Source organism: Asterias amurensis, chromosome 21, assembly GCF_032118995.1.
Source record: "Asterias amurensis chromosome 21, ASM3211899v1".
Taxonomy (NCBI): Eukaryota; Metazoa; Echinodermata; class Asteroidea; order Forcipulatida; family Asteriidae; genus Asterias; species Asterias amurensis.
Genome location: NC_092668.1, coordinates 10,264,931 through 10,292,490, shown reverse-complemented (window position 1 = coordinate 10,292,490; position 27,560 = coordinate 10,264,931). Strand labels below are relative to the sequence as shown.

At 36.4% G+C, this 27,560-nt stretch overlaps 1 protein-coding gene across 1 annotated transcript; it reads right to left on the bottom strand.

The window, feature by feature from the left end:
* Positions 1-58: 58 nt before the first annotated feature.
* Positions 59-27,560, bottom strand: LOC139953371 (uncharacterized). The gene is made up of 29 exons (XM_071952878.1): positions 27,449-27,560; positions 25,054-25,269; positions 24,235-24,339; positions 22,963-23,088; positions 22,529-22,711; positions 21,804-21,989; positions 21,248-21,397; positions 20,905-21,093; positions 20,008-20,211; positions 19,048-19,143; positions 18,599-18,688; positions 17,892-17,984; positions 17,107-17,229; positions 16,337-16,519; positions 15,005-15,187; positions 14,392-14,541; positions 14,049-14,237; positions 13,218-13,421; positions 12,260-12,355; positions 11,207-11,296; positions 9,186-9,401; positions 8,367-8,471; positions 6,250-6,465; positions 5,431-5,535; positions 3,315-3,530; positions 2,496-2,600; positions 1,226-1,351; positions 792-974; positions 59-252 (listed from the first exon to the last, which is right to left on the bottom strand). The coding sequence occupies exons 1-29, from the start codon at positions 27,558-27,560 to the stop codon at positions 59-61; spliced, it is 4,434 nt and encodes a 1,477-aa protein (XP_071808979.1).

Below are 27,560 nucleotides of genomic sequence, written 5' to 3'. Positions count from 1 at the left end.
TACATTAACAACTTAGGAATATGTACATCTCAATCCATAAGATACTGATAAAAACTCATCACTTGCCAATAGAGCAATCCTTGATCTCGTTGTTGTATTTATCATGGAATATCTCAGGAAGACCACATTCATAACTACAGTAAGTGGAATGACAAATAGCGTCTGGATAAGCTTTACAGTGTTGCCCGTATGCACAAGGAGGTGAAATACAAGACATGGTATCTGGTGGTGGTGGACACATCGTGGTTTTATCTGTAATCAAATCATCAAAACACGTTGAGAACCAGGACTAGTTCAATTGCACCACATACTTAGAAATAACCAAGACCACACATAAACAGTGGGAAAATACCGAAATTAAATCAATTTAAAGAAAGGCCACTGATTGCTTCACTGCACCGTGTGTCCTGCAAGTAAAGGAGCCTTTTCTATTTTAATAGCTTTATTTTTTAGCTTTTTTACTGGTCCGTTTATTTGGTGTGGTATTTGAAATAAACTGCTACACCATATAGTATGTAAAAACAAGTCATAAAATGGACAAAAGTTTGTCCATAATTGGTCTAAGAACTGAGTTTCACTGGTACCTAAAAGGACCCAAGCTCTATTACTATGGTCTAAAGTCATCTATTCCTCTATATTTATGTATTTACACCAGTGCAGTCATTTCATTTTTGTTAAACCAAAATACTGTATCTTAAGCAGACGTACTGAGAGAAACATACAAACACCAAAACATTTGAATTGCTTTTGAATTTTTATTTAGTGTCTAGATTGCTTCAACAGAAACTTACTGGCAAAATCCTTGCTGCATTCCTCAATAACTGTGCCACTATCATCAAAGAACTTGGTAAAGCATCCTCCACAACGACTGATGATGCATTTAGCTTCAGGGTGACTCTCGCAGGTTGCCTTCAAACACAGATCATCAGGACAGGATTCTGGGACACTCACAGCGATTGGGCAATCAGAGAGAGCTGGAAAATACCACAAACAAAATAAAATAACATAAACAGTATTGAAAAACTTGGTAATTTTTTAAGAACTTGAGGCCCATCTCGGTTTTAAATACTTCTGCCAAGTTACCACTTGGTTGTATAGCAGAGAGGCGTAAACATTTCTCCCGCCTTCAAATCATGATAATCAACAAGGTGTTCTAACAAAGGCCTTATGTATAGGGAGTTTAATGATATCAAAGAAAATCCCAAAGAGTATGATACAAACTTACGTTCTTCACACACCATACCATCAGCACAACATTCCCCTGGTAAAACAATCGATCGGCACAGAGGGGGGAGCTTGGTTCTTGCCAATTTGCAACGCACAGTTGAACAGTCTAGCTTGGAAGATGGATCTAGCAAAATTTTAGAATTTTGATTATTATTATTGATATTTAATGGGCCACTTCACAAAGTACAATATTTGCAAACAAAATTTTATCTACAGGAAAACAATAAACAAATTAACTACCTGTAGGCATACAGGCTAACAGCAACTAAGTACTGGTCCTGAATGAAGATTACTGATGGCAAGGTTTGGATACAATAAGCATGCAACAGGGAACATAATAATGAGAGATGAGGGTAAGAACAGGTAATGGGGTTAGAGAGGGAACAGCAGGGAATTAGGAATAGAGACAATTCCCAGTTCAAGCTGCGGGCCAGGATTAACAAAAGTGTACTAAAACACAGCGAACCGAAACTCTTTCAATCCAATCAATGACTTGGACAATCAATGGAGGAAATGCTGTCAGTCGGTTTCAATTCTTTTGAATATCAAAAATAAATAGTAGATAACGATGAAAGCAGTAGAAATATTAACCGTGAAAAGAAAAGGAGGTTGCCATATTGAATGAATCTTCATTTTGTTGAAAAATGTAACTTCAGAACTTGGCTTTTCAAAACTTAAAAGCTGTCCAAAAGAGAGTTGAAAATTCTGTTCTTCAACATTTTCATTTATTTGTTGGTTTAGCTCATGGCTTAACAGTTGCCTTGAACATTACTTGTTTGGAATTAATTTGCAAACAAAAATAGTGTTATTTTTCATTCTTAAGCATTGTGTTGCACTTTTCTACATTTTGTTTTCAAAATCATCAATAACACGAAAATGTCTAATATTGTTATTAGTTTTTTCTACTTTTTTTGTCTGGTCCAACAACTCTTGAATGAGTTTTGTTTTCCCATTCTTGGGTTGGGTTTGATGTGCCCAAGGCGTTTATATGGTCTGCCCAATTAATGTTCTTTCTACTGTTTGCCGTTGGCCCATAACACGATAGTATTTGGCACCAGGCAATAATTGTTTCATGCTGACTCACACAAAAACACAAGCTGTGGCATTTTGTTACAAAACAGAATAAACTTCAAGTCTTTTTTGTGTTATTTTAGTCTCAGAACAAAATTTTCTGCAATATGCTCCTTTCTAAGTTCTTGGTTTTGCCGAGGTAACAACACCGAGGGCAAAAACGATGAGATTTTCTTGCATCTTTGATATCCACTCACTTTGTTCACCTACTGTATGTTCTATAACCAAAGGTTGTCCACTATCTTCATGTTCACTATCCACTAGTTGCTCAGTTTCAATTGGTTGCTCAATACCTGCAATATCTGTCGTATTTAGAATATCAGAACGACTTAGAAATCAAGGAGGCAAAGACGTTTTATAAATAACAATAATGATGAGAAGAGTACAAGCATTTATCATGAGATGAAAAAGCAGAGGAATGACAAGCATTTAATGCGTCTCTAATTTTTTACTAACAAAATTATAACTTGGCTTTGAAGAGTTAGTTCAATGTTATCCAAGAAGAGTTGAATAATTTGTTCTTCGATGGTTTCATTTGGTGTCCTTGCTTAGCTCATGTTTAGTTTTGTGTTTTACAGTCCCAAAACATTTTCTAAATTGTCATAAATTTTTCATTCTAGTGCAAGGGTTCTCTATTTTTCATTAGGTCTGGTCAACCAATTGTAGCAGCGGTGCCGATCGACCGGTAGGGGGCGCCAGCACGAATCCCTTTCGGAGCAACGCTAGTGGCCCAGACAAGCCGATCGTGTCTGCTCCCTGGAGAGGGCGCTCTCTGGCTTAGGTTTCTGTTTTGTGTAATTTCATGACTGGTTGTGTGTAAATAAACCTCCAAAGAAACAGACAACGCTACACAATGCTTTGCCAAGTTTGATTTACCCAATCTTGGGCTGGGGTTGGTGAGCCAAAAGGAATGTTAATGCTCAGCCTCATTTTGCATAAACTAATGAATGACCAATTAATATTGGTTGTGCAATTCCCCCCATTTTCAAATGTTAAAATAAAAACCAAAGGCTTACCCCCTTTGCAATCAAATTCTGGGCAACAGTCGTCTTCCGTTCCTGGTCGTACTTTACATATTACACCCTCCGGTACGCCAAAGGTTGCACATCCCACCGATTGGCAAGAAAGAACACCATTGCTACACTGACAGTCCGGCCCGCATTTTCCCTCTTTCCATTTCTCTCCGTCAGCATGTACAATATTTCCCTCGTTGTCGACGCAGTGATTTTCCCCTAGGAGAAGGAAAAATAAAGTAGTCTTTATTTTAATTTATTTTAACTTTGTTTATTTATTCCGACACATGTACACACTGATTTCATGTTGGACACTCAGGGGCTATCAACATCATACAAAAGTATTAGAACTGTCATCTTGTAATACACACTGATTTCAAGTTGGACACTCAGGGGCTATCAACGTTATACAAAAGTATTAGAACTGTCATCTTGTAATACACACTGATTTCAAGTTGGACACTCAGGGGCTATCAACGTTATACAGAAGTATTAGAACTGTCATCTTGTAATACACACTGATTTCAAGTTGGACACTCAGGGGCTGACAACGTTATACAAAAGTATTAGAACTGTTATCTTGTAATACACACTGATTTCAAGTTGGACACTCAAGGGCTATCAACGTTATACAGAAGTATTAGAGCTGTCATCTTGTAATACACACTGATTTCAAGTTGGACACTCAGGGGCTATCAACGTTATACAAAAGTATTAGAACTGTCATCTTGTAAAACACACTGATTTTAAGTTGGACACTCAGGGGCTATCAACGTTATACAGAAGTATTAGAACTGTCATCTTGTAATACACACTGATTTCAAGTTGGACACTCAGGGGCTATCAACGTTATACAAAAGTATTAGAACTTTCATCTTGTAATACACACTGATTTCAAGCTGGACACTCAGGGGCTATCAACGTTATACAAAAGTATTAGAACTGTCATCTTGTAAAACACACTGAAGATGGATCTAGGAAATATTTATAATTTTGATTATAATTATTGATATTTAATGGGCCACTTCACAAAGTACAATATTTGCAAACAAAAGTTTATCTACAGGAAAACAATAAACAAAATAACTACCTGTAGGCATACAGGCTTAACAGCAACTAAAGTACTGGTCCTGAATAAAGATTACTGATGGCAAGGTTTGGATACAACAAGCATGCAACAGGGAACATAATAATGAGAGATGAGGGTAAGGACAGGAAATGGGGTTAGAGAGGGAACAGCAGGGAATAAGGAATAGAGACAATTCCCAGTTCAAGCTGCGGGCCAGGATTAACAAAAGTGTACTAAAACACTGCGAACCTAAAGACTTTCAATCCAATCAATGACTTGGACAATCTTTTGAGAAAATGCTATCAGTCGGTTTCAATTCTTTTGAATATCAAAAATGAATAGTAGATAATGATGAAAGCATTAAAAGCATTAACCGTGAAAAGAAAAGAAGGTTGCCAAATTTGATGATTCTTCATTTTTTTGAAAAATGTAACTTCAGAACTTGGCTTTGAAAACTTAAAAGCTGTCCAAAAGAGAGTTGAAAATTCTGTTCTTCAACATTTTCATTTATTTGTTGGTTTAGTTCATGGCTTAACAGTTGCCTTGAACATTACTTGTTTGGAATTCATTTGCAAACAAAAATAGTGTTATTTTTCTTTCTTAAGCATTGTGTTGCACTTTTCTACATTTTGTTTTCAAAATCATCAATAACACGAAAATGTCTAATATTGTTATTAGTTTTTTCTACTTTTTTTGTCTGGTCCAACAACTCTTGAATGACTTTTGTTTTCCCACTCTTGGGTTGGGTTTGATGTGCCCAAGGCGTTTATATGGTCTGCCCAATTAATGTTCTTTCTACTGTTTGCCGTTGGCCCATAACACGACAGTATTTGGCACCAGGCAATAATTGTTTCATGCTGACTCACACAAAAACACAAGCTGTGGCATTTTGTTACAAAACAGAATAAACTTCAAGTCTTTTTTGTGTTATTTTAGTCTCAGAACAAAATTTTCTGCAATATGCTCCTTTCTAAGTTCTTGGTTTTGCCGAGGTAACAACACTGAGGGCAAAAACGATGAGATTTTCTTGCATCTTTGATATCCACTCACTTTGTTCACCTACTGTATGTTCTATAACCAAAGGTTGTCCACTATCTTCATGTTCACTATCCACTAGTTGCTCAGTTTCAATTGGTTGCTCAATACCTGCAATATCTGTCGTATTTAGAATATCAGAACGACTTAGAAATCAAGGAGGCAAAGATGTTTTATAAATAACAATAATGATGAAAAGAGTACAAGCATTTATCATGAGAAGAAAAAGCAGAGGAATGACAAGCATTTAATGCGTCTCTAATTTTTTACTAACAAAATTATAACTTGGCTTTGAAGAGTTAGTTCAATGTTATCCAAGAGGAGTTGAATAATTTGTTCTTCGATGGTTTCATTTGGTGTCCTTGCTTAGCTCATGTTTAGTTTTGTGTTTTACAGTCCCAAAACATTTTCTAAATTGTCATAAATTTTTCATTCTAGTGCAAGGGTTCTCTATTTTTCATTAGGTCTGGTCAACCAATTGTAGCAGCGGTGCCGATCGACCGGTAGGGGGCGCCAGCACGAATCCCTTTCGGAGCAACGCTAGTGGCCCAGACAAGCCAATCGTGTCTGCTCCCTGGAGAGGGCGCTCTCTGGCTTAGGTTTCTGTTTTGTGTAATTTCATGACTGGTTGTGTGTAAATAAACCTCCAAAGAAACAGACAACGCTACACAATGCTTTGCCAAGTTTGATTTACCCAATCTTGGGCTGGGGTTGGTGAGCCAAAAGGAATGTTAATGCTCAGCCTCATTTTGCATAAACTAATGAATGACCAATTAATATTGGTTGTGCAATTCCCCCCATTTTCAAATGTTAAAATAAAAACCAAAGGCTTACCCCCTTTGCAATCAAATTCTGGGCAACAGTCGTCTTCCGTTCCTGGTCGTACTTTACATATTACACCCTCCGGTACGCCAAAGGTTGCACATCCCACCGATTGGCAAGAAAGAACACCATTGCTACACTGACAGTCCGGCCCGCATTTTCCCTCTTTCCATTTCTCTCCGTCAGCATGTACAATATTTCCCTCGTTGTCGACGCAGTGATTTTCCCCTAGGAGAAGGAAAAATAAAGTAGTCTTTATTTTAATTTATTTTAACTTTTTTTTAATTATTCCGACACATGTACACACTGATTTCATGTTGGACACTCAGGGGCTATCAACATCATACAAAAGTATTAGAACTGTCATCTTGTAATACACACTGATTTCAAGTTGGACACTCAGGGGCTATCAACGTTATACAAAAGTATTAGAACTGTCATCTTGTAATACACACTGATTTCAAGTTGGACACTCAGGGGCTATCAACGTTATACAGAAGTATTAGAACTGTCATCTTGTAATACACACTGATTTCAAGTTGGACACTCAGGGGCTGACAACGTTATACAAAAGTATTAGAACTGTTATCTTGTAATACACACTGATTTCAAGTTGGACACTCAGGGGCTATCAACGTTATACAGAAGTATTAGAGCTGTCATCTTGTAATACACACTGATTTCAAGTTGGACACTCAGGGGCTATCAACGTTATACAAAAGTATTAGAACTGTCATCTTGTAAAACACACTGATTTCAAGTTGGACACTCAGGGGCTATCAACGTTATACAGAAGTATTAGAACTGTCATCTTGTAATACACACTGATTTCAAGTTGGACACTCAGGGGCTATCAACGTTATACAAAAGTATTAGAACTTTCATCTTGTAATACACACTGATTTCAAGCTGGACACTCAGGGGCTATCAACGTTATACAAAAGTATTAGAACTGTCATCTTGTAAAACACACTGAAGATGGATCTAGGAAATATTTATAATTTTGATTATAATTATTGATATTTAATGGGCCACTTCACAAAGTACAATATTTGCAAACAAAAGTTTATCTACAGGAAAACAATAAACAAATTAACTACCTGTAGGCATACAGGCTTAACAGCAACTAAAGTACTGGTCCTGAATAAAGATTACTGATGGCAAGGTTTGGATACAACAAGCATGCAACAGGGAACATAATAATGAGAGATGAGGGTAAGGACAGGAAATGGGGTTAGAGAGGGAACAGCAGGGAATTAGGAATAGAGACAATTCCCAGTTCAAGCTGCGGGCCAGGATTAACAAAAGTGTACTAAAACACTGCGAACCTAAAGACTTTCAATCCAATCAATGACTTGGACAATCTTTTGAGAAAATGCTATCAGTCGGTTTCAATTCTTTTGAATATCAAAAATGAATAGTAGATAATGATGAAAGCATTAAAAGCATTAACCGTGAAAAGAAAAGAAGGTTGCCAAATTTGATGATTCTTCATTTTTTTGAAAAATGTAACTTCAGAACTTGGCTTTGAAAACTTAAAAGCTGTCCAAAAGAGAGTTGAAAATTCTGTTCTTCAACATTTTCATTTATTTGTTGGTTTAGTTCATGGCTTAACAGTTGCCTTGAACATTACTTGTTTGGAATTCATTTGCAAACAAAAATAGTGTTATTTTTCTTTCTTAAGCATTGTGTTGCACTTTTCTACATTTTGTTTTCAAAATCATCAATAACACGAAAATGTCTAATATTGTTATTAGTTTTTTCTACTTTTTTTGTCTGGTCCAACAACTCTTGAATGACTTTTGTTTTCCCACTCTTGGGTTGGGTTTGATGTGCCCAAGGCGTTTATATGGTCTGCCCAATTAATGTTCTTTCTACTGTTTGCCGTTGGCCCATAACACGATAGTATTTGGCACCAGGCAATAATTGTTTCATGCTGACTCACACAAAAACACAAGCTGTGGCATTTTGTTACAAAACAGAATAAACTTCAAGTCTTTTTTGTGTTATTTTAGTCTCAGAACAAAATTTTCTGCAATATGCTCCTTTCTAAGTTCTTGGTTTTGCCGAGGTAACAACACCGAGGGCAAAAACGATGAGATTTTCTTGCATCTTTGATATCCACTCACTTTGTTCACCTACTGTATGTTCTATAACCAAAGGTTGTCCACTATCTTCATGTTCACTATCCACTAGTTGCTCAGTTTCAATTGGTTGCTCAATACCTGCAATATCTGTCGTATTTAGAATATCAGAACGACTTAGAAATCAAGGAGGCAAAGATGTTTTATAAATAACAATAATGATGAGAAGAGTACAAGCATTTATCATGAGAAGAAAAAACAGAGGAATGACAAGCATTTAATGCGTCTCTAATTTTTTACTAACAAAATTATAACTTGGCTTTGAAGAGTTAGTTCAATGTTATCCAAGAGGAGTTGAATAATTTGTTCTTCGATGGTTTCATTTGGTGTCCTTGCTTAGCTCATGTTTAGTTTTGTGTTTTACAGTCCCAAAACATTTTATAAATTGTCATAAATTTTTCATTCTAGTGCAAGGGTTCTCTATTTTTCATTAGGTCTGGTCAACCAATTGTAGCAGCGGTGCCGATCGACCGGTAGGGGGCGCCAGCACGAATCCCTTTCGGAGCAACGCTAGTGGCCCAGACAAGCCAATCGTGTCTGCTCCCTGGAGAGGGCGCTCTCTGGCTTAGGTTTCTGTTTTGTGTAATTTCATGACTGGTTGTGTGTAAATAAACCTCCAAAGAAACAGACAACGCTACACAATGCTTTGCCAAGTTTGATTTACCCAATCTTGGGCTGGGGTTGGTGAGCCAAAAGGAATGTTAATGCTCAGCCTCATTTTGCATAAACTAATGAATGACCAATTAATATTGGTTGTGCAATTCCCCCCATTTTCAAATGTTAAAATAAAAACCAAAGGCTTACCCTCTTTGCAATCAAATTCTGGGCAACAGTCGTCTTCCGTTCCTGGTCGTACTTTACATATTACACCCTCCGGTACGCCAAAGGTTGCACATCCCACCGATTGGCAAGAAAGAACACCATTGCTACACTGACAGTCCGGCCCGCATTTTCCCTCTTTCCATTTCTCTCCGTCAGCATGTACAATATTTCCCTCGTTGTCGACGCAGTGATTTCCCCCTAGGAGAAGGAAAAATAAAGTAGTCTTTATTTTAATTTATTTTAACTTTGTTTTAATTATTCCGACACATGTACACACTGATTTCATGTTGGACACTCAGGGGCTATCAACATCATACAAAAGTATTAGAGCTGTCATCTTGTAATACACACTGATTTCAAGTTGGACACTCAGGGGCTATCAACGTTATACAAAAGTATTAGAACTGTCATCTTGTAATACACACTGATTTCAAGTTGGACACTCAGGGGCTATCAACGTTATACAAAAGTATTAGAACTGTCATCTTGTAATACACACTGATTTCAAGTTGGACACTCAGGGGCTATCAACGTTATACAAAAGTATTAGAACTGTCATCTTGTAATACACACTGATTTCAAGTTGGACACTCAGGGGCTATCAACGTTATACAAAAGTATTAGAACTGTTATCTTGTAATACACACTGATTTCAAGTTGGACACTCAGGGGCTATCAACGTTATACAAAAGTATTAGAACTGTCATCTTGTAATACACACTGATTTCAAGTTGGACACTCAGGGGCTATCAACGTTATACAAAAGTATTAGAACTGTCATCTTGTAAAACACACTGAAGATGGATCTAGGAAATATTTATAATTTTGATTATTATTATTGATATTTAATGGGCCACTTCACAAAGTACAATATTTGCAAACAAAAGTTTATATACAGGAAAACAATAAACAAATTAACTACCTGTAGGCATACAGGCTAAACAGCAACTAAAGTACTGGTCCTGAATGAAGATTACTGACGGCAAGGTTTGGATACAATAAGCATGCAACAGGGAACATAATAATGAGAGATGAGGGTAAGAACAGGTAATGGGGTTAGAGAGGGAACAGCAGGGAATTAGGAATAGAGACAATTCCCAGTTCAAGCTGCGGGCCAGGATTAACAAAAGTGTACTAAAACACAGCGAACCGAAACTCTTTCAATCCAATCAATGACTTGGACAATCAATGGAGGAAATGCTGTCAGTCGGTTTCAATTCTTTTGAATATCAAAAATAAATAGTAGATAATGATGAAAGCAGGAGAAATAATAACCGTGAAAAGAAAAGGAGGTTGCCAAATTGAATGAATCTTCATTTTGTTGAAAAATGTAACTTCAGAACTTGGCTTTGAAAACTTAAAAGCTATCCAAAAGAGAGTTGAAAATTCTGTTCTTCAACATTTTCATTTATTTATTGGTTTAGCTCATGGCTTAACAGTTGCCTTGAACATCACTTGTTTGGAATTCATTTGCAAACAAAAATAGTGTTATTTTTCTTTCTTATAAGCATTGTGTTGCACTTTTCTACATTTTGTTTTTAATCATCTATAACACGAAGATGTCTAATATTATTGTGTGTTTTTTCTTCTTCTTTTTTGTCTGGTCCAAAAAATCTTGAATGAGTTTTGTTAGCCCACTCTTGGGTTGGGTTTGGTGTGTCCAAGGGGTTTAAATGGTCTGCCCAATTAATGTTCTTTCTACTGTTTGCCCTTGGCCCATAACACGATTGTTGTTGGCACCAGGAAATATTGTTTCATGCTGACTCACACAAAAACACAAGCTGTGGCAATGTAACAAAAAACAGAATAAACTTCCAAGCCTTTTTTTGTCATTTTAGTCTGAGAAAAAAAGTTTCTGCAATATGCTCCTTTTTAAAATCTTGGTTTTTCCAACTTCATGCTTATCATTGCACTAATACACTTGTATTGGTGTGTTACATTGCGAAAGGAGACTCTGCGGAGGTAACAACTGAGATTTTCTTGCATCTTTGAAATCTACTCACTTTGTTCACCTACGGTATGTTCAATAACTAACGGTTGTTCACTCTCAACTAGTTGTTCAGTTTCAACTGGTTGTTCAATACCTCCCATATCTGTCATATTTAGAATATCAGAACGACTTAGAAATCAAGGAGGCAAGGATGTTTTGTTAATAATTGATAAAAGCAGTACAAACAGTTATCATGGGAGGAGGAGCAAACAGGGTTGACAAAAAGAATGTGCCAATTCGGAAAATAAATAACTTGGCTTTGAAGACTTTACTCATATTCCAAAGAGTGTTTAATATGTTGTTAGTTCTTCCATAGTTTCATTTATGTTTAGTATTGCGTTTAACAGTTCCAAACACTATTGTTTTGCAACAAGTTCGCAAAGCTAGTGTAAGGGGTATGCTTTTGTGAGATGATGTATTTTTCTTCAAGAATTGTTAAAAACCTTGATAACACTTCTGTAATTTATTGGTTTTTATTAAATCTGACCAACCAATGCTTAAACGAGCTGGTTTTCATAATGTTTGGATAAGTTTGGTGTCCCCAAGGTTCAGTATGAACTGGTTTTTCAATACCTCCCATATCTGACATATTTAGAATATCAGAACGACTTAGAAATCAAGGAGGCAAAGATGTTTTACTACCAATGATAAAAGCAGTACAGGCAGTTATCATGAGAAGAAATGCAAAGAGGGTTGACAAAAAGGATGAACAGATGCTTTTCGGAAAAAATAACTTGGCTTTGAAGACTTTACTCATATCCCGAAGAGGGTTTGAGTTGTTGTAAGTTCTTCCATAATTTCATTTGATGTCTTCGTTTAGCTCATGTTTAGTTTTGTGTTTAACAGTTCCAAACACTATTCTTTTGCCACAAGTTTATAACACTTCTCTAATCGGTTGGTTTTTATTACATCTGATTCACCAGTGCTTGACGGAGTTTGGTTTTCCTACTTTTTGGATGAGTTTGGTGTGCCCTACTGGATTGTGTGCCCCACAATGAGAAAGATGCTGTTTTATAAACATGATGTCGTTAACACTGACTTTCTTGCATCTTTGATTTCTACTCACTTGGTTCACCTACTGAATGTTCCATAACTATTGGTGGTTCACTATCTTCTTGTTCACTATCCACTGGTTGTTCAATATCAACTGGTTGTTCAGTACCTGCAAAATATGCAATATTTAGAATATCAGAATGACTTAGAAATCAAGGAGGCAAAGATGTTTTATCAGTAATGATGAAAGTAGTTCAAGCAGTTATTGTGAGAAGAAAAGCAAAAAGGACTTGGCCTCGAAGAAATTTGTTGTATTCAAAAGAGACATGAATTTGTTTTCTTCAAAACTTTCATTTGATGTCTTAAGCTCAAGTGTTGTGTTTGTACAGTTCCTAAACACCTTTTTGTTTTTGCCATAAATTTGCAAAGCTAGTGCAAGGGATTAGTTTTTGTGCATAATGTTGATGCATTTTTCTTCAATTTTTTTAAACCTCAATAACACCACTAATTAATTGTTTTTTTGTTAGGTCTGACCCACAAATGCTTGGCCGAGTTTGATCTGCCTACTCTATGGATGGGATGTGTGTTCAAAAGAGGATTATGTGCCCCACCTTATTTTCAGTCTATTTTTCCACTTTGCAATTAAAGCAAAAGTATTGACAACTGGGACTTGTTTCTAGCTAAATCTTGGCATTTATGCCACAATAGCATGAAATTCGATGGCTTTGGGTTCTGCAGCTTTATCTTTAAACTCAAAACACTTTTTTGTACACAACAATAAGGTACCCAGGTGTTTGGCATTCCAGATCTTTTCATTCCACCTTGAAGACAATGCATAATTAAAAGCAACCTTGTTTTATTTTACTGCTATTGGAAAGATGCACACCTCTTCTTTCCAAAACCATTGTAAACTTTGTCTGCTCGTGCTCCCTTTCACTCACTGTAACTGTTGCGACTGAACTTATTTATGAGAACAAGACGAGCGGGTATTTTCTGTATTAATCATGTTGAACCTCATTTTAAAGCTTTACCTTCAATTAACATTGTACATTGGCAAGATTCTTTGTCACAATCCATTAGTTTAAACTCTGCATCAAAGTTATATGCCTTGCAAGAATCACACCAGTCTAAGAAGCACCTGGGACATATCAATATCAACCCAGGCAGAGGTAGTATGGGGAGGGGACACGCAGGTTCTGCACAATGCCCCCAAGCGTTTCGTGGGCAGTATGTATCTGAAAAGAAATATTAAGATCAGAATCAAGTTATTTTGAAACCATGTAGTTCTGGTCTTCAGAGTAAAGTGACCTGAAAGATATGACCCCGAGGTCAATTTCACTGACCCAGTTCATACACAGTAAGTTTTCTTTTTGATTAATCACTTCTGATTTTAAGTTTAATTTAACTCTAGAAATCTTTTTAAAAACAAATGCCCCTTCCTAAAAAAAAATGTTTTTACTTTTATGAAGTCTTGTATTTGAGCCTACCTAATGGCCTACCCAAGTTTCTGTTACAATTTGGTTGAAACAACTGCATTGTTTTAAAAAACAAATAAAACTAAAATTAATAAATTAAAACTATGAGTCAATGTTGTCTTTTTGAAATGCTTTTCACAAAGCTGTATGCAACATAGTTGAAACACCAAAATTTCAAAAAGCCACCTAATAAATAATTTAACAGACTAGGGGTCGATTTCACAAAGAGATTAGGACATGTCTTATCTTGGGACTGGTTACTACATGTAGTACATGTATACAAATGTTGACTTTTCGAGTGCTATGGTTAAAACTCTGACTTAATAATGTATACATGTAACTCAATTTTTGTGCTCTAAAGTGCATGTTACCACCCTTGTGTCTTACCACTTTCCACAGGGTTGTTTCCACAGTCCACCTTGTTACCATCGTTGTCGTAGAAGACAGTGTGGCATTTTCCACAGTGACTGATCTTACATTTAGCACCAGGGTGGTTCTCACATGTTGCTCTCTGGCACAAGTTATCTGGACAATCTAGTTGCACTGTATTGACCCCATCACCGCAAGCTGATATTGCTGTACAGAGAATGCAAACAAGTTATGACTCTTTACAATTGTCATCAATTTAAACATTTATTTGTTAAAGGTATTTGTTCTGAGACTATCCCACTGTCTCTGCGTAGCTTTAAGATACCAACAATCTTGGTTGATGTGAATAGGCAAGACTTACGCTCTTCACACACAAAACCATTAGGACCATAATCCCGAGGGCAGCATTCTTCTGGTTGGACAATCCATCGACAGAGAGAGTTAGCAGGAAGAACACCTTTTGGAGGATCTTTGCAGGGACCCATTTCTTCACATTTGTTCTTGAAGCCCTCTACAAAAGAAGACAAGAATGACAGACATTAACATCATTGGCCCTAAAGTCAGTGAAAAATGAGAAAATACTATATGCCTATAAAAATCAATACAAAAAGTATTGATAACGCTTAAAAATTAAGCATTGTATTGATAAAAGCTTTGAAAAATCTCACGCAAAGCTGGCCTGTGGACTTAGCATCTCTGTGAAGGCCACTTTTAGGGTGTGGGCTACAAAGATTTTTTTCCAGAGGCCTTTGCCAAGGGCTGAAACAGGGTTACCCCTTTTACAGCCCATACAAATGTAGGCTTGGGTATCATCAAACCGAAGCCTGTTCGGTAGAGCAGAAAGCACTACCTCCCCAATTTTACGTAGCAAGTGTCACAACCGGGATTCGAACCCACATCCTGCTGATCAAACACCAGAGCTTGAGAACATGTACATCTCAGTCCATAAGATACTGATAAAAATAATCACTTGCCAATAGAGCAATCCTCGATCTCGTTGTTGTATTTATCATGGAATATCTCAGGAAGACCGCACTTTATGCTACAGTAAGTGGAATGACAAATAGCGTCTGGATATGCTTTACAATGTTGCCCGTATGCACAAGGAGGTGAAATACAAGATATGGTATCTGGTAGTGGTGGACAGCTGATCAAATCTGTAAACAAGTCAACAAAACACTTTGAAAACAAGGACTATACTAAAAGATACAGGGGTGGATTTCACAAAGAGTTAGGACTAGTCTTATCTCGAATTGGGATGAGTTACTCGTCCTAACCTAACTTGGCCATCCATTTTTTATATCTCCTAGAGGACTAGTCCTAACTCTTTGTGAAATCGACCCCTGGCCACTTTTGGTAATTGTTAAAGACCACTCCTCTCACTTGGTGTAGCTCAACATTTGCATAATAAAATAACTAACCTGTGAAAATCGCAAAGTTGTGAGATAATAATGAAAGAAAAAACACCCTTGTCATACCAAGTTGTGTGCTTTCAGATGCTTGATTTTGAGACCTCAAAATCTAGTTCTGAGGTCTCAAAATTAAATTCGTGGAAAATTACTTGTTTCTCGAAAACTGCGTTACTTCAGGGACCTGTTTCTCACAATGTTTTATACTATCAATCTATCCCCATTACTCATAACCAAGTAAGGTTTTATACCAGGAAGTATTCTTAAAGTATTACTCATAACCAAGTAAGTTTTTATGCTAAAAATTGTTTTGAGTAAATACCAACAGTGTTTGCTGCCTTTAACCAGGAAGTATTCTTAAAGTACATAAATATTTACAAAAGAGTGGAAAATGATATAAATGAAACCATTAAAAAACATTCCACTTGACTGACTGGGCTATGTGTCCTGCAAGTAAACAAAGCTACTCAATACCACATGCAAGGAGCCTTGTCTATATATCTTATAAGCTTTATTTCTTAGCTTTTTACTGGTCCATCTATTTGGTGTAGTATTTGAAAGCAAATCGTCATATATAATTATATTCAGAGTGCAGCTACACTATATAATACGTAAAAACAAGTCATAAAATGGACTGAAGTTGTCCGTAATTGGTCTCAGAGCTGAGTTGCACTGATACCTCAGAATAAATACTCCGGCTCTATTTGTATTGTCTTAAGTAATCTTTTCCCATAGATACTTACACTAGTGCAGTCATTTCACTTTTGTTACACCAAAATACTGTGTTTAAAGCAGACATATTGAGAGAAACATAAAAACCAAAAAATTGGGATTGCTGTTAAAAAAAAGTAAAATAAAAGCACGTTTAGAGTTTAGATTGCTTCAACTGAAACTTACCCGAAAAATCCTTGTTGCATTCCTCAATAGCTGTGCCCCCATCATCAAAGAACTTGGTAAAGCATCCTCCACAGCGACTGATGATGCATTTAGCTTCAGGGTGACTCTCGCAGGTTGCCTTCAAACACAGATCATCAGGACAGGATTCTGGGACACTCACAGCGATTGGGCAATCAGAAAGAGCTGGAAAATACCACAAACAAAAAATAGTAACAAAAGTAAAACATAAAAACATTAATGGCATTTACAAGTTCTTATGTGGTTTATATTGGGTGAACAGATGCTTCGTCCCTTCTTACTGAAATATAACAGTTGAGCAATTAGACCTTGGTATTGAATCCCACATCATTGATAGGCTGCCCCTTAGGTGGAGCAAGGTTAAATCTTTCACACTTTGTCACAACTGTTAAAAGGTTTCAATGTTGAAGCGCCAAGCATCACTGCAAGACGGACATGACCATAAATGCATGACGAACCTGAGCACTATTTTGGAAGCATGCACTGCTAGTAGTTTTTATGTTATTATTATTTTGGTTCTAGTGCAAGCTGTTTTACTTTATTACCCAAAACGGGATAAACTTCCTAATTTTTAAAGAACTTGAGGCCCATCTCGGTTTTTAATACTTCTGGCAAGTTACCATTCGGTTGTGTAGCAGAGAGACTTTGTCCAACCTTTTATTCATGACAATCATCAACCTGGTGTTCTAAAAAAGGCCTTAAATGTAAGGGGAGAAAAAAGAAAATCACACAAGAGTATGACGAAAACTTACGTTCTTCACACACTATACCCTTAGGTCCAAAATTCTTAGCACAACATTCCCCTGGTAAAACAATCCATCGGCACAGAGGGGGAAGCGCGAGTAATGGCGATATGCAACTCACAGCTGCACAGTCTAGCATGGTAGAGGGATAATATAGGAAAAGGTTAGAATAACACAATTATTTGGACAATTGACAATTTAAGTCGGCTTAAATTCTAAATTAAAAAATAATGATGAAAGCATGCAGTACAATCATTTATCCTGAAAAGAAAAGCAGGTTGCCAAATTTCATGAGTTTTAAATTTGTTAAAAAAAAATAACTTCAGAACTTTGCTTTTTGGTGCTTCAAAACAATCCAAAGGAGAGTTCTTCCACGATACAATTTTGATCGCAATTAATTTGCAAAAACAGAGGATTCTTTTTGTGACAGCATTCCTTGTGATGCATTTTCCTTCGGGGGGGGGGGGGAGTTCCGATCTAACATTGCTTGAATGAGTTTTGTTTTCGCACACTTTGGTTGGGTTTGATTTGTCCCAAGGGGTTTAAATGGTCCGCCCAACTAATGTTCTTTCAATTTTTTGCCCTTGGCCCATAACACAATAGTTTGGGCCTACGGGAAGAGATTATTTCCCTGGTGTCAATTAAGTTAAGTCTCAGAACAAAAGTTTTGCAACTTCTGGATTTTTTCAACTTAAAGCGAATATTTCACTACTATGAGGAGAAAGACTCTGCCGAGGTAACAACACAAAGGCCATTAACTTTAAGTTTCTCGTATCTTTGTTATTGTTACTCACTTTGTTCAGCTACTGTATGTTCGATAACTAACGGTGGTTCACTATCTTCTTGTTCATCCACTAGTTGTTCAGTATCAACTGGTTGTTCAATACCTACCATTAGAAATCAAGGAGGAAAAGATGTTTTATTAATAATAATAATGATAAAAGCAGAACAATCAGTTATCATGAGAAGAAAGCAAAGAGGGTTGAGAACAAGGATTTCTTTTCCAAAAAAGGAAACTTGGCTTTGAAGACTTTACTCATATTCAAATGAGGGTTTGGTATGTTGTAAGTGCTTTACATAATTTTATTTGATGTCTTTGTTTAGCTCATGCTTAGTTTTGTGTGTTACAGTTCCTTACACTATTTTTTTGCCACAAGTTTACAAAGCTAGTGCAAGGGGTATGTTTTTTATGAGAATATTAATGTAATTTTCTACAATAAAAAAACAAAAAAAAACTCAATAACACTTTTCTTATCGATTGGTTTTTATTAGATCTGACCCACCAATGCTTGACTGAGTTTGGTTTTCCTAATTTTAGGATGAGTTTGGTATCCCCAAGGGGATTGTGTGCCCCAACTAATGTTTCCAACTTAAGGCTAATATTTCACTAATACACTGGGTTTAGGTGTGGTGTGTTGTCATTTAGACTATGAGAAAGATGCTGTTGTATAAACATGATGTCGTTAACACTGAGTTTCTCACACATTTGATTTCTACTTACTTTGTTCACCTACTGAATGTTCAATAACTAACGGTTGTTCACTCTCAACTAATTGTTCAGTTTCAACTGGTTGTTCAATACCTGCCATATCTGCAATATTTAGAATATCAAAACTACTTAGAAATCAAGGAGACAAAGATGTGTTATCAATAATGATGAAAGTAGTTCAAGCAGTTATTGTGAGAAAAAAGGGCAAAGAGGGTTGACAAAAAGGATGTCTATTCGGAAAAAATAACTTGGCATTGAAGACTTTACTCATATCCCACAAGAGGGTTTGATATGTTGTAGGTTCTTCCATAATTCCATTTGATGTATTCGTTTATGCTCATGTTTATTTTTGTGTTCAACAGTTCCAAACACTATTCTTGTGCCCCACAATGAGAAAGATGCTGTTGTATAAACATGATGTCGTTAACACTGATTTTCTTGCATCTTTGATTTCTACTCACTTGGTTCACCTACTGAATGTTCCATAACTATTGGTGGTTCACTATCTACTTGTTCACTAACCACTGGTTGTTCAGTATCAACTGGTTGTTCAGTACCTGCAAAATATGCAATATTTAGAATATCAGAATGACTTGGAAATCAAGGAGGCAAAGATGTTTTATCAGTAATGATGAAAGCAGTTCAAGCAGTTATTGTGAGAAGAAAAGCAAAGACAAAAAGGACTTCAAAGACTTTTTTTTATATTCAAAAGAGACATGAATATGTTTTCTTCCAAACTTTCATTTGATGTCTTAAGCTCAAGTGTTGTGTTTGTACAGTTCCTAAACACCTTTTTGTTTTTGCCATAAATTTGCAAAGCTAGTGCAAGGGATTAGTTTTGTGCATAATGTTGATGCATTTTTCTTCAATTTTTTTTAAACCTCAATAACACCACTAAGTAATTGTTTTTTTGTTAGGTCTGACCCACAAATGCTTGGCCGAGTTTGATCTGCCTTCTCTATGGATGGGATTTGTGTTCAAAAGAGGATTATATGCCCCACCTTATTTTCAGTCTATATTTCCACTTTGCAATTAAAGCAAAAGTATTGACAACTGGGACTTGTTTCTAGCTAAATCTTGGCATTTATGCCACAATAGCATGAAATTTGATGGCTTTGGGTTCTGCAGCTTTATCTTTAAACTCAAAACACTTTTTTGTACACAACAATAAGGTACCCAGGTGTTTGGCATTCCAGATCTTTTCATTCCACCCTGAAGACAATGCATAATTAAGGGCACCCTTGTTTTATTTTACTGCTATTGGAAAGATGCACACCTCTTCTTTCCAAAACCATTGTAAACTTTGTCTGCTCATGCTCCCTTTCACTCACTGTAACTGTTGCGACTGAACTTATTTATGAGAACAAGACAAGCGGGTATTTTCTGTATTAATCATGTTGAACCTCATTTTAAAGCTTTACCTTTAATTAACATTGTACATTTGCAAGATTCTTTGTCACAATCCATTAGTTTAAACTCTGCATCAAAGTTATATGCCTTGCAAGAATCACACCAGTCCAAGAAGCACCTGGGACATATCAATATCAACCCAGGCAGAGGTAGTATGGGGATGGGACACGCAGGTTCTGAACAACGCCCCCATTCATTTCGTGGGCAGTATGTATCTGAAAAGAAGTATTAAGATCAGAATCAAGTTATTTTGAAACCATGTAGTTCTGGTCTTCAGAGTAAAGTGACCTGAAAGATATGACCCCGAGGTCAATTTCACTGACCCAGTTCATACACAGTCAGTTTTTTTTTTGATTAATCACTTCTGGTTTTAAGTTTAATTTTGATTAATCACTTCTGGTTTTAAGTTTAATTTTGATTAATCACTTCTGGTTTTAAGTTTAATTTAACTCTAGAAATCTTTTTAAAAACAAATGCCCCTTCCTAAAAAAAAAAATGTTTTCACTTTTATGAAGTCTTGTATTTGAGCCTACCTAATGGCCTACCCAAGTTTCTGTTACAATTTGGTTGAAACAACTGCATTGTTTTAAAAAACAACTAAAACTAAAATTAATAAATTAAAACTATGAGTCAATGTTGTCTTTTTGAAATGCTTTTCACAAAGCTGTATGCAACATAGTTGAAACACCAAAATTTCAAAAAGCCACCTAATAAATAATTTAACAGACTAGGGGTCGATTTCATAAAGAGATTAGGACATGTCTTATCTTGGGACTGGTTACTACATGTAGTACATGTATACAAATGTTGACTTTTCGAGTGCTATGGTTAAAACTCTGACTTAATAATGTATACATGTAACTCAATTTTTGTGCTCTAAAGTGCATGTTACCACCCTTGTGTCTTACCACTTTCCACAGGGTTGTTTCCACAGTCCACCTTGTTACCATCGTTGTCGTAGAAGACAGTGTGGCATTTTCCACAGTGACTGATCTTACATTTAGCACCAGGGTGGTTCTCACATGTTGCTCTCTGGCACAAGTTATCTGGACAATCTAGTTGCACTGTATTGACTCCATCACCGCAAGCTGATATTGCTGTACAGAGAATGCAAACAAGTTATGACTCTTTACAATTGCCATCAATTTAAACATTTATTTGTTAAAGGTATTTGTTCTGAGACTATCCCACTGTCTCTGCGCAGCTTTAAGATATCAACAGTCTTGGTTGATGTGAATGGGCAAGACTTACGCTCTTCACACACAAAACCATTAGGACCATAATCCCGAGGGCAGCATTCTTCTGGTTGGACAATCCATCGGCAGAGAGAGTTAGCAGGAAGAACGCCTGCTGGGGGATCTTCGCAGGGACCCATTTCTTCACATTTGTTCTTGAAGCCCTCTACAAAAGAAGACCGAGAATTAAAAAACATTACATCATCGGTCCTGAAGTACATTTGGAAAATTAAAAAAAAAACATTAGCCTATATTGATTTACAAAAGTATTAATAAGCTTTAAAAAAAGCATTGTAAGAATCAAGAAAATGTGATCTGTGTTCCCCAGTTGTGAAAATAACTGTTTTTTGTCTAAGTTAACATGAGATTGTTTATTTTTGGGGATGATAGAGACTGTTGATTATTATTTGTTGCAGACACAAAACTGGAAATAAACTCTGACAAAAATTTAGGTTTTTTCCACACTTTTAAAGCAATCAGTCAACTACCATGACAAGCTCATATGTTACATTAACAACTTAGGAATATGTACATCTCAATCCATAAGATACTGATAAAAACTCATCACTTGCCAATAGAGCAATCCTTGATCTCGTTGTTGTATTTATCATGGAATATCTCAGGAAGACCACATTCATAACTACAGTAAGTGGAATGACAAATAGCGTCTGGATAAGCTTTACAGTGTTGCCCGTATGCACAAGGAGGTGAAATACAAGACATGGTATCTGGTGGTGGTGGACACATCGTGGTTTTATCTGTAATCAAATCATCAAAACACGTTGAGAACCAGGACTAGTTCAATTGCACCACATACTTAGAAATAACCAAGACCACACATAAACAGTGGGAAAATACCGAAATTAAATCAATTTAAAGAAAGGCCACTGATTGCTTCACTGCACCGTGTGTCCTGCAAGTAAAGGAGCCTTTTCTATTTTAATAGCTTTATTTTTTAGCTTTTTTACTGGTCCGTTTATTTGGTGTGGTATTTGAAATAAACTGCTACACCATATAGTATGTAAAAACAAGTCATAAAATGGACAAAAGTTTGTCCATAATTGGTCTAAGAACTGAGTTTCACTGGTACCTAAAAGGACCCAAGCTCTATTACTATGGTCTAAAGTCATCTATTCCTCTATATTTATGTATTTACACCAGTGCAGTCATTTCATTTTTGTTAAACCAAAATACTGTATCTTAAGCAGACGTACTGAGAGAAACATACAAACACCAAAACATTTGAATTGCTTTTGAATTTTTATTTAGTGTCTAGATTGCTTCAACAGAAACTTACTGGCAAAATCCTTGCTGCATTCCTCAATAACTGTGCCACTATCATCAAAGAACTTGGTAAAGCATCCTCCACAGCGACTGATGACACATTTAGCTTCAGGGTGACTCTCGCAGGTTGCCTTCAAACACAGATCATCAGGACAGGATTCTGGGACACTCACAGCGATTGGGCAATCAGAGAGAGCTGGAAAATACCACAAACAAAATAAAATAACATAAACAGTATTGAAAAACTTGGTAATTTTTTAAGAACTTGAGGCCCATCTCGGTTTTAAATACTTCTGCCAAGTTACCACTTGGTTGTATAGCAGAGAGGCGTAAACATTTCTCCCGCCTTTAAATCATGATAATCAACAAGGTGTTCTAACAAAGGCCTTATGTATAGGGAGTTTAATGATATCAAAGAAAATCCCAAAGAGTATGATACAAACTTACGTTCTTCACACACCATACCATCAGCACAACATTCCCCTGGTAAAACAATCGATCGGCACAGAGGGGGGAGCTTGGTTCTTGCCAATTTGCAACGCACAGTTGAACAGTCTAGCTTGGAAGATGGATCTAGCAAAATTTTAGAATTTTGATTATTATTATTGATATTTAATGGGCCACTTCACAAAGTACAATATTTGCAAACAAAAGTTTATCTACAGGAAAACAATAAACAAATTAACTACCTGTATGCATACAGGCTAAACAGCAACTAAAGTACTGGTCCTGAATGAAGATTACTGACGGCAAGGTTTGGATACAACAAGCATGCAACAGGGAACATAATAATGAGAGATGAGGGTAAGAACAGGTAATGGGGTTAGAGAGGGAACAGCAGGGAATTAGGAATAGAGACAATTCCCAGTTCAAGCTGCGGGCCAAGATTAACAAAAGTGTACTAAAACACAGCGAACCGAAACTCTTTCAATCCAATCAATGACTTGAACATTCAATGGAGGAAATGCTGTCAGTCGGTTTCAATTCTTTTGAATATCAAAAATAAATAGTAGATAATGATGAAAGCAGTAGAAATATTAACCGTGAAAAAAAAAGGAGGTTGCCATATTGAATGAATCTTCATTTTGTTGAAAAATGTAACTTCAGAACTTGGCTTTTCAAAACTTAAAAGCTGTCCAAAAGAGAGTTGAAAATTCTGTTCTTCAACATTTTCATTTATTTGTTGGTTTAGCTCATGGCTTAACAGTTGCCTTGAACATTACTTGTTTGGAATTAATTTGCAAACAAAAATAGTGTTATTTTTCTTTCTTAAGCATTGTGTTGCACTTTTCTACATTTTGTTTCCAAAATCATCAATAACACGAAAATGTCTAATATTGTTATTAGTTTTTTCTACTTTTTTTGTCTGGTCCAACAACTCTTGAATGAGTTTTGTTTTCCCACTCTTGGGTTGGGTTTGATGTGCCCAAGGCGTTTATATGGTCTGCCCAATTAATGTTCTTTCTACCGTTTGCCGTTGGCCCATAACACGATAGTATTTGGCACCAGGCAATAATTGTTTCATGCTGACTCACACAAAAACACAAGCTGTGGCATTTTGTTACAAAACAGAATAAACTTCAAGTCTTTTTTGTGTTATTTTAGTCTCAGAACAAAATTTTCTGCAATATGCTCCTTTCTAAGTTCTTGGTTTTGCCGAGGTAACAACACCGAGGGCAAAAACGATGAGATTTTCTTGCATCTTTGATATCCACTCACTTTGTTCACCTACTGTATGTTCTATAACCAAAGGTTGTCCACTATCTTCATGTTCACTATCCACTAGTTGCTCAGTTTCAATTGGTTGCTCAATACCTGCAATATCTGTCGTATTTAGAATATCAGAACGACTTAGAAATCAAGGAGGCAAAGATGTTTTATAAATAACAATAATGATGAAAAGAGTACAAGCATTTATCATGAGAAGAAAAAGCAGAGGAATGACAAGCATTTAATGCGTCTCTAATTTTTTACTAACAAAATTATAACTTGGCTTTGAAGAGTTAGTTCAATGTTATCCAAGAGGAGTTGAATAATTTGTTCTTCGATGGTTTCATTTGGTGTCCTTGCTTAGCTCATGTTTAGTTTTGTGTTTTACAGTCCCAAAACATTTTATAAATTGTCATAAATTTTTCATTCTAGTGCAAGGGTTCTCTATTTTTCATTAGGTCTGGTCAACCAATTGTAGCAGCAGTGCCGATCGACCGGTAGGGGGCGCCAGCACGAATCCCTTTCGGAGCAACGCTAGTGGCCCAGACAAGCCGATCGTGTCTGCTCCCTGGAGAGGGCGCTCTCTGGCTTAGGTTTCTGTTTTGTGTAATTTCATGACTGGTTGTGTGTAAATAAACCTCCAAAGAAACAGACAACGCTACACAATGCTTTGCCAAGTTTGATTTACCCAATCTTGGGCTGGGGTTGGTGAGCCAAAAGGAATGTTAATGCTCAGCCTCATTTTGCATAAACTAATGAATGACCAATTAATATTGGTTGTGCAATTCCCCCCATTTTCAAATGTTAAAATAAAAACCAAAGGCTTACCCGCTTTGCAATCAAATTCTGGGCAACAGTCTTCTTCCGTTCCTGGTCGTACTTTACATATTACACCCTCCGGTACGCCAAAGGTTGCACATCCCACCGATTGGCAAGAAAGAACACCATTGCTACACTGACAGTCCGGCCCGCATTTTCCCTCTTTCCATTTCTCTCCGTCAGCATGTACAATATTTCCCTCGTTGTCGACGCAGTGATTTTCCCCTAGGAGAAGGAAAAATAAAGTAGTCTTTATTTTAATTTATTTTAACTTTGTTTTAATTATTCCGACACATGTACACACTGATTTCATGTTGGACACTCAGGGGCTATCAACATCATGCAAAAGTATTAGAACTGTCATCTTGTAATACACACTGATTTCAAGTTGGACACTCAGGGGCTATCAACGTTATACAAAAGTATTAGAACTGTCATCTTGTAATACACACTGATTTCAAGTTGGACACTCAGGGGCTATCAACGTTATACAGAAGTATTAGAACTGTCATCTTGTAATACACACTGATTTCAAGTTGGACACTCAGGGGCTGACAACGTTATACAAAAGTATTAGAACTGTTATCTTGTAATACACACTGATTTCAAGTTGGACACTCAGGGGCTGACAACGTTATACAAAAGTATTAGAACTGTTATCTTGTAATACACACTGATTTCAAGTTGGACACTCAGGGGCTATCAACGTTATACAGAAGTATTAGAGCTGTCATCTTGTAATACACACTGATTTCAAGTTGGACACTCAGGGGCTATCAACGTTATACAAAAGTATTAGAACTGTCATCTTGTAATACACACTGATTTCAAGTTGGACACTCAGGGGCTATCAACGTTATACAGAAGTATTAGAACTGTCATCTTGTAATACACACTGATTTCAAGTTGGACACTCAGGGGCTATCAACGTTATACAAAAGTATTAGAACTGTCATCTTGTAATACACACTGATTTCAAGTTGGACACTCAGGGGCTATCAACGTTATACAGAAGTATTAGAACTGTCATCTTGTAATACACACTGATTTCAAGTTGGACACTCAGGGGCTATCAACGTTATACAAAAGTATTAGAACTTTCATCTTGTAATACACACTGATTTCAAGCTGGACACTCAGGGGCTATCAACGTTATACAAAAGTATTAGAACTGTCATCTTGTAAAACACACTGAAGATGGATCTAGGAAATATTTATAATTTTGATTATAATTATTGATATTTAATGGGCCACTTCACAAAGTACAATATTTGCAAACAAAAGTTTATCTACAGGAAAACAATAAACAAATTAACTACCTGTAGGCATACAGGCTAACAGCAACTAAGTACTGGTCCTGAATGAAGATTACTGATGGCAAGGTTTGGATACAATAAGCATGCAACAAGCAAGGAACATAACAATGAGAGATGAGGGTAAGAACAGGTAATGGGGTTAGAGAGGGAACAGCAGGGAATTAGGAATAGAGACAATTCCCAGTTCAAGCTGCGGGCCAGGATTAACAAAAGTGTACTAAAACACTGCGAACCTAAACTCTTTCAATCCAATTTATGACTTGGACAATCAATGGAGGAAATGCTGTCAGTCGGTTTCAATTCTTTTGAATATCAAAAATAAATAAATAGTAGTAAATGATGAAAGCAGGAGAAATATTAACCGTGAAAAGAAAAGGAGGTTGCCAAATTGAATGAATCTTCATTTTGTTGAAAAATGTAACTTCAGAACTTGGCTTTGAAAACTTAAAAGCTATCCAAAAGAGAGTTGAAAATTCTGTTCTTCAACATTTTCATTGATTTGTTGGTTTAGCTCATGGCTTAACAGTTGCCTTGAACATTACTTGTTTGGAATTCATTTGCAAACAAAAATAGTGTTATTTTTCTTTCTTATAAGCATTGTGTTGCACTTTTCTACATTTTGTTTTTAATCATCTATAACACGAAAATGTCTAATATTATTGTGTGTTTTTTCTTCTTCTTTTTTTCTGGTCCAAAAAATCTTGAATGAGTTTTGTTAGCCCACTCTTGGGTTGGGTTTGGTGTGTCCAAGGGGTTTAAATGGTCTGCCCAATTAATGTTCTTTCTACTGTTTGCCCTTGGCCCATAACACGATTGTTGTTGGCACCAGGAAATATTGTTTCATGCTGACTCACACAAAAACACAAGCTGTGACAATGTAACAAAAAACAGAATAAACTTCCAAGCCTTTTTTTGTCATTTTAGTCTGAGAAAAAAGTTTCTGCAATATGCTCCTTTTTAAAATCTTGGTTTTTCCAACTTCATGCTTATCATTGCACTAATACACTTGTATTGGTGTGTTACATTGCGAAAGGAGACTCTGCGGAGGTAACAACTGAGATTTTCTTGCATCTTTGAAATCTACTCACTTTGTTCACCTACTGAATGTTCAATAACTAACGGTTGTTCACTATCTTCATGTTCACTATCCACTAGTTGTTCAGTATCAACTTGATGTTCAATACCTCCCATATCTGTCAT